The sequence below is a fragment of the Erigeron canadensis genome, chromosome 6, assembly GCF_010389155.1.
Source record: "Erigeron canadensis isolate Cc75 chromosome 6, C_canadensis_v1, whole genome shotgun sequence".
Lineage (NCBI taxonomy): Eukaryota > Viridiplantae > Streptophyta > Magnoliopsida > Asterales > Asteraceae > Erigeron > Erigeron canadensis.
Window position 1 is genome coordinate 5,060,406 of NC_057766.1, and position 8,037 is coordinate 5,068,442.

The window sequence follows — 8,037 nt, forward strand, 5'->3', positions numbered from 1 at the left end:
TCAATAGACTTTAAATCATATTTTGTAGAGTTAGAATCTTATTATATAGAAAAAAAAAACTCATAGTTATAGAAATAAAAGTTAGTTTTGTTAAACAATATCTACAACCTTTTACACCAAAAAAAAAAAGAGAAAGAATTAATCAGTTTCTAAGAGTGCTTGATCTCAAATTCTTCATCACAAGAATGCTTACATAGAAATGGGCTTCATGCAAGAGCCAAAAAAACAGAGTACATATAGCACCACACACATAAAATGATGGCTTGAGATTTATGACAAACTACAACAAATATACGGACATGAACCAAAGACCGAACAACATCAACATAAAAGTGAAAGCTCAAACAATAATAGCATCCATGATATAATAATATACATAATAGGTGTCACAGTGGATCACAATATACAACTAATTAGAAAACCAACTTAAGTTTCATACTAAAGAATCATGTAGTATTATTAAGGAACTTCACCCTTTTGTGATGTATGATTCTTAAGGCGCACAAATACTAATAGTCTTTCAAATAGAATATGGCTTTCAAATAGAATATGGCTTTCAGCACAATATGTTAATCTCTAATATACTTACCTAAAGCTTATGACACATCACACTTACTAACCAAATATGCCCTTAGGGCTCATGGGACTAAAAAATTGAATCATAAGCTGCAATGACAAACAATAAAAGGAAACATGAAAATACGCCTCCATAGTGTAACGATAGTAAAAAGGTGATAAAAATCTTTAACAATGATCTTCACAAGTAAAGTAACTTTAAGTACACTTGCCTTACATTATTAATTAATCTATGCTACACAATTTCATCTTTGAAAAGAAAATTAAGACTATGGAAATCTGATGATATATAGAAAATGTGTTGCCTTTTTTTTTGAATCATTTCTTTGTGACATAACATCAAACATCTAGCAAGCAATCACCATCCTGCATTCCTAGTTTTTATCGGTAGTTTTTTTTTCCCCAAAAAGAAACCTAAATGCAAACAAGATTAAAAAAACTGTAAAGATAATTATACTATAGATTCAATTCAAAGTTTTTATCGGTAGTTTTTTCCCCCCTAAAAAACCCTAAATGCAAAAAAAAAAATACCCAGTAATGATATAACCCAAAATCAAAATTAGAAAGATACCTGATATGACTTAAACGTAATATTTGTTCTCGAATCATTTCACAAATTGTGACAGAGTTTTTGTAAAGAAAGGTGGATTCATATTTTTAGTTAAATGTGCAATGAATTTAATGTATCCAGCGAAGATAGGTTAGTGAAACAATAGGATGTCAAAAATTCTTGTAAAGGAAAAGTGATTTTGATTTTTATTTGGAAGCAGACTTTATTTTCGTTTGATGGGAAATTAGTGAAACAAAGGGATTAATTGTCACGGTGGCAAACTTTTTTTAAAAACTGCTTTTAGGATCCTCTTTTATTAGAGATGGAGATCTATATCTCCACTATGTAGAAAAAATTACATACTAGAAAATATCTAAAATACCCTAATAATTTTACATTATCAATCATTTATATTTTAAAATATCTTCGTTAGCTCTTTACATCAATTACTTTTAAATCTATTATCCACACCACTTAACGTCTCCTCCACCGCCAAATGTCATCCACCACCGCCGCACCGTCGCTTCCACAAACATTGCCGCATTTTGCGGGTACCGTGCTAAAATTATATTAATCATTATCTTTGTAGATAAAATAATTATTTTAATTGCAAATTACGAGTAAGTAAACATTATTTGATTTAGTATCAAAAATCAAAAATAATTAGATAAATAAATAATAAAGAAAAAAAAATTAGCTGTTAAAAGTTAAGAAATATGTATGATAAAAATAAATATAAAAGAGAAATAACACATAAAAAATCTTATCCAATTATAAATGAATCTTCGACCAATATACGGTCTCAAATACTTATGTGTTTGACCACTCTCATGAATTCTATATTAATTTACTCATCCCCTTTTCTATTTTTATTCATGCAATATTTTCCTTTTCAATATAATATACACATACATACACAATATATATAAAAAGGGGTACATCATCATTGTTGTAATCACAAATTTTACTTATTATTTCGATTTCGATCTATGATCACCAACTGTTAACATTTTTTCATTAAAAATGTGATTTTCTTGGAATCAATTTATTTATATAAAAAAAAAAGATATAATTGGATTGTTTGGTTGGTGGGTTTTATTTATTACTTGGAATTGGATCCACTGGATTCCTTACACTTTTTTCAATCTTTGATCTTTCAATTCATTTAAGAATAATTATAGCTTTTTGCAACTTGGATCTCCTGCTTCCACTTTCAGCTACCTTTTATCAGGTACACACATTTTTTTTATATATATTTTTGATATATATATATATATATATATATATGCACACACATATATATGTATAATTGTAGTTTTGATTGTATTTCTTGCTTGATACTAATTGGGTATGTTAGAAATTGAATAAATTTTCTTGCTTTTGTTCATAAGAATCATGTTTGTTGTATATATATATTTATATAAATATATGTTGGTTTATATATAGTGTGTGTGATTGTAGTTTGATTGTAGTTCTTGTATATTATCAATTGGGTATGTTTTAAATGGAATAAAGTTTCTTGCTTTATATATAAGAATCATGTGTAACCACCACCAAGCTGGCCTAGTGGTTAGGCTGTGTCCTCTTTGTGAGGTTTCTGATCTTCCTAGGTAGAAATCTTAGGGGTAGCCAGGGAAAGGGTTCGGAAACAGTCACGGGATGCGCTGTTTATGCCACATACATCTCAGTGAAAGATTCGTTCTCCCCGGGTAACTTGAATAGGGAAAACGTCATCCGTTTAATTTCATGGGCTGTGTTATATTGGCTTATTCAAGAAAGTTTTGATTTTAGTTAGTGTTTACAAGTGTTGGGTGAGCCAGAAAAGGTTAGCAAAACTTGTAGTATTTTGAACACCGTAATTGTGAATTTTTATATCAGCCCAAAAATAGAAATTATTACAGTCAATATGAAACTTTGGGTTTTTAAGTGTTTTTATATGGGTCTATTTGACTTTTGAGGTGTTGATTTGAAGGAGAGACAAACAGCGCAAAGCTGGTTTTTTCAAAGGGATCTGCAACGGGTTCCTCAGTTGAAAATCGTGTGGTTGTGTCACCTGCTGGTCTGGAGTGCATATTAAGCATTATCAGGGCCCTGAGGATGGGGTCCTGCTTCTCTGCAGAAAGCAGGAGCCCTCTTCCAAGTTCTCCTACGACGAGTCTCGGGGTTAAGAAAAGAAAGAACTCCAAAAAAAGGCCACCTGGATTGCGCAGTTCTTCATTTGATTACCGAAAGGAAGAACAACTTCACAGAATTGCGGGTCGACTGTTCTTGAATGGGTCTAGTAAAGTTGCTTCACTCTACACTCAGCAAGGCAAGAAAGGAACTAATCAAGATGCGATGATTGTTTGGGAGGTTTGTCCCTTTAGATTTACTTTTAATGAACTTTGTTCTATTTTATCTAACCCATAAGATTGTTTTGATATATTACTTGTACCTTTTGTTTTGATTATGTCTTTTGAAATGATGTCTGCGATCTGTAAATCAAACTTTAATAATATAACATTTTTACGGTGGGATGAAGTGCAGGGCTGCAGGCCAGGTGGGTCTGCTAACTAGTCGAAATAGGTTTGGGTCAAAATGGATTTTTTTTTTTAAATCATGTAAAATCTGGTCTGGCCGGGTTGGGGATTGACCAGCAAAACATTTCATGTCCCTTATATATAGTTTGATGGTTACTTTATAACAAATGATTTTGAAAACTATATATGTATAATCTTTTTCGATAACCATATCAAGAGCCTGTCAGCAATTAAGTACATTTTTTCGAATTGTTTCCAGTTTTACTCATTATAATAAAACCAAGTATAGAGATTACTTATTTAATCCGTTACAAGTAGAGTATAACCTGAATCAACTCATTTCTTGCTAAATGTGATGAAATTGGTACCTCTAAAGAATCCAATTATCTGTTTCTCAAAGTTATAGATGCTTGGGTAATGTTATATATATCTTAGAAAGCAACTCTTATGTACAACTCCTCCTTTACATCCAAATCTGATAATCTTTTACAATATATAATCAAAACGGACTCATTCTAACAGTGTAACTTTTCAGAATTTTGGCTCCAGAACAGACACAGTGTTCTGTGGTGTTTTTGATGGTCATGGCCCATTAGGTCACATGGTTGCTAAGCGGGTGAGAGATTCACTTCCGTTGAAGCTAAGTGCACACTGGGAAGTTAACTTAAAAGGTAGCAGTGATGTTCTCCGCGAGATCATGGGTGGTATAAATTCTGAAGGAACATCCATCAATGTATCCAATGAGGATTCCCAGGTGCCTGCTAATTTTGCAGAAACTGATAAGAACCCTGAAATCTTTCAAACCTTGAAGGAATCCTTTTTGAAGGCTTTTAAAGTCATGGATAGGGAATTGAGCATGTATTCAAATGCTGATTGCTTTTGCAGCGGGACGACTGCAGTAACTTTGATCAAGCAGGTCAGTTGTTGAACAGTAGACGTGGCAATCTCGTCTGCTTGCATAATGGGTCAAATAGGTGATTTATGTTACAGCTGGGTTGATCCAAACAGTTTTTGTCAAAAGACTTAATTTCAATTTGTGGCGGGCTTGAGTGATGCCCCGAAAAAATATTTTTTTTTATCTTTTTTTGTAGTAGCTTCTATTAATAAATGGTGTGTCAAGTATGGTTACATGGAAAAAGTGCTTACGAGGTTTTATGCATTATAAATACACTTTGGGGGCCATTTAGCCTTTACAGCTAATCACATATATTTTAGCAGTTTGATCCGTTATAGTATGAACATAACCCAAAGCAACCTCATATGTAAAGTGGTCAAAATCAGCTTCTATGTTAAATTCAGGGAAAGTGATTCTTGATTTTTTATTTTTTGTTTCTATCTAAAGAACATTTTTTGCTTGGTTTTAGGGTCAGCATCTTATAATCGGAAATATTGGGGACTCAAGAGCTGTATTGTGTACAAGGGATAATGATAACTCTCTCGTTCCCGTTCAATTGACAGTGGACCTAAAACCAAACCTTCCAGGTTCAATTTTTTTTATTTTTCAAGTTGTTTGTGTTATTATCGTTATAATTCTATCATTTTTTCGCCCAATTAACATTTACCACGGATCCTATTTATAAAAGTATGTTTATAGAGTACAGGCATAACACGCTATCTTTATGATTTCATGCAGGCTTCTTGTCATTTTTGTTTTTTTAAGGAAAACAATGAGGGTGCTTTCTTTAACTTTGTAAAATTGTGTAGGGTAGTCGTGTAGAAATGAACTTATAAATACTGTTATTGGCTAGATAGCATAGATTCTTTAATCTTTATAGAAAAATAGTTATGATATTGCATATGCCGTTAGTAAACCCTAAATCTACTACTGCTGATGTATTGGGCGACCGCCTTATATCAAGTCTGAAGTCTAATGTTACAGTTAATTGTTGAAAACTTTTCTGGGTAGGTTGTTGCCAAATGAATTGACTGCCACTACAATGTGAGAGTTTGAGTGTCCCAAGTCCGTTGGCTGGGTTCATTGCCGGTATTAGAAATGAAATTGACTCGTTAGTGCTTTCTTGGATATAGGCTGATTCCTTGACCATGTAAATCCTGTGTCCGTATTTACATTTTCCATTAGTCATTGAATTCAGTGTTGTTAATTTGCTAATTACTCAACACATATTGGCCCACACTGCATATCAGACCACACCTGCCTTTTCTACTCTGTATATGCCTTGCCCTTACTCTTCACCTCATATCCTAGGTTAGATTAATCGTGTGTAACGTTAAAAATAATAAGAATTTGTAGGGTTAAAAGTACTGAGATCTGCTATTGTATTCTATCCTTTAGAAAAAATGTTATTATAATACATATCCTGGTTGAAATTTCTGGATACACATTTATGAAATCCAGAAACTAAAAAAGTGATTCTCTCTCAAGTATAAGCTGGTATGGTACTATGGCAAAAATTTCCATTTGTTGATTCTTTTTTTTCATTTTTTTTACATCTTATTGCAGCGGAAGCTGCACGGATCCGTAAATGTAAAGGGCGTGTGTTTGCCTTACGGGATGAACCAGACGTTGCTAGAGTTTGGCTACCAAACAATGACGCTCCTGGGTTAGCCATGGCTCGTGCTTTTGGTGATTTTTGTCTCAAGGATTTTGGGCTCATTTCAGTCCCTGAAGTTACATATAGGTGCCTAACAGAAAAGGATGAGTTTGTTGTCCTGGCAACTGATGGGGTATGGACTCCCTTTGTTTTTCTAAACTAATGATCAGATTGAAATTATGAATTTGTGAATTTATACTGCGTTTAGAAAATTCCAATGAGAAGATTGGTCAAAAAAGTTTTCAACGTCTACCAATTGACCTGATGCTTTTGAACCATTACACAAATCATCCGTCGATCGAACTTTTTTTAACCTTGTGTCCGATGTTTCTCCATATATATAAACCTATATATAGTAAAAAGTGATTTTGAGAACCCTTTTTTTTGCTAGAACCTTTAGAGCTTTTCAAATCAAGCCCAACTGATGATTATTTTTTACATGAAAATTGTTTTTTAATAGTAATCTGAATAATTGTGTGGAGGCATGGATTATCATCCGTTATACAATTATGTGGAGATTTGGATTCTTGATCACATGTGCATGAATATTGCTATGATTACATGTGATCGACTTGCATACATGTGATCATAGCAATATTCGTGCACATGTGATCAAGAATCCAAATCTCCATATAATTATATAACGGATGATAATCCATGCCTCCACACAATTATAAACTTCAAAATTACACATAAGTTATTCAGAAACCAGTCAAAAAACAATTTTTATGTAAAGAACAATGATCGATTGGGCTTGATTTGAAAAGTTCTCAAAGGTTCTCGCAAAAAAAAGGGTTCTCGAAATACCTTTACCCCCTATATATATATATATATCCAAATTATGCTTATAGAGCCTTGTACAATGTACATTATGCTCTAAAAACTTGTATTTTGAATATATATATATATATATAGGATGGTAATATAAGGCTGTTGGGTATCTAAGCTTAGGTGTAGAACACTCACATACTAATTTTTTAAAACATAAAATTCATGGGGGCCCAAACATTTATTCATTAAACAAGAAATACTAAAATATTAGTATGTGAGGAGTTCCACACCTAAGCTTACAACCTTATATTCACTTTTCCCATATGTGTGTGTGTGTGTGTGTGTAATTTTGCCTTAACATATTAAAACATTTACAGATCTGGGATGTGCTTTCAAACGAAGAAGTGATTGAAATTGTAGCCTCTGTCGAATCACATTCTCTTGCTGCTCGAGCTGTGGTGGAGTCAGCAGTGAACGCTTGGAAGCACAAATACCCGACTTCTAAAGTAGATGACTGTGCAGTTGTGTGCCTGTTTCTTGGCTTGGATGAGTCTATGACTTCCGTCGCCAAATTGAACCAAGTAAAGAATGTGGAGGAAGATGAGTCATCATCCAACATGAATATGGAAGCAGGAAAAGACTGGTCTGCCCTTGAAGGGGTTTCACGACTGAACACATTATTGACGCTCCCGAGGTTTGCCACTAGTGAGGATGACGAAAACTGTAAACCTGGGGGGAAAGAAGTTTAGTGATGGTTGAAAAGTTCGGTTATAATATCGTTCTGTTTTTCTGTTCATGTTTTTGGGTTTATTTGAGCTTGAGAACCTGAAAGTATCAAGATTGTAAAGAAGGTTTCAAGCACTTAAAAAAGCCAAACAGCTCATAGCGTATCGTGAAGAATCCGGCTGTTTTAGAGCGTCGGGTATATTGTTACCTTTTTTTTCCGTTTTTGGAGGGTGGAAAGGGAATTTTGTGAAACCAAATCGTCTTTTTGTTTTGTTCAGGATTGTGTGAATGTCAATTAAATGGTATGTTGATCATAGTTTATAGTGATAATTATGTTTGAGTA

General features: G+C 33.4%; 1 protein-coding gene across 2 annotated transcripts; it reads left to right on the forward strand.

Annotated features, from left to right (window-relative positions):
• Window positions 1–2,091: 2,091 nt before the first annotated feature.
• Window positions 2,092–8,037, forward strand: LOC122603083 (probable protein phosphatase 2C 33). 2 transcript variants are annotated; one of them, XM_043775696.1, is made up of 6 exons: window positions 2,092–2,357; window positions 3,099–3,478; window positions 4,181–4,561; window positions 5,010–5,127; window positions 6,137–6,330; window positions 7,346–8,037. In XM_043775696.1, the coding sequence occupies exons 2-6, from the start codon at window positions 3,224–3,226 to the stop codon at window positions 7,715–7,717; spliced, it is 1,320 nt and encodes a 439-aa protein (XP_043631631.1). In that variant the 5' UTR covers window positions 2,092–2,357; window positions 3,099–3,223; the 3' UTR covers window positions 7,718–8,037. The 2 variants fall into 2 exon arrangements, with proteins under 2 accessions (XP_043631631.1, XP_043631630.1); XM_043775695.1 differs by having other exon boundaries at window positions 2,100–2,357; window positions 6,107–6,330.

Coding starts and splice junctions, on each gene's coding strand:
- LOC122603083 (XM_043775695.1), top strand. CDS start 3,224: ATGGGGTCCTGCTTCTCTGCAGAAAGCAGGAGCCCTCTTCCAAGTTCT. Junction 5,128..6,106: donor CCTAAAACCAAACCTTCCAG/GTTCAATTTTTT, acceptor ATCTTATTGCAG/CGGAAGCTGCACGGATCCGT. Junction 6,331..7,345: donor TTGTCCTGGCAACTGATGGG/GTATGGACTCCC, acceptor AAACATTTACAG/ATCTGGGATGTGCTTTCAAA.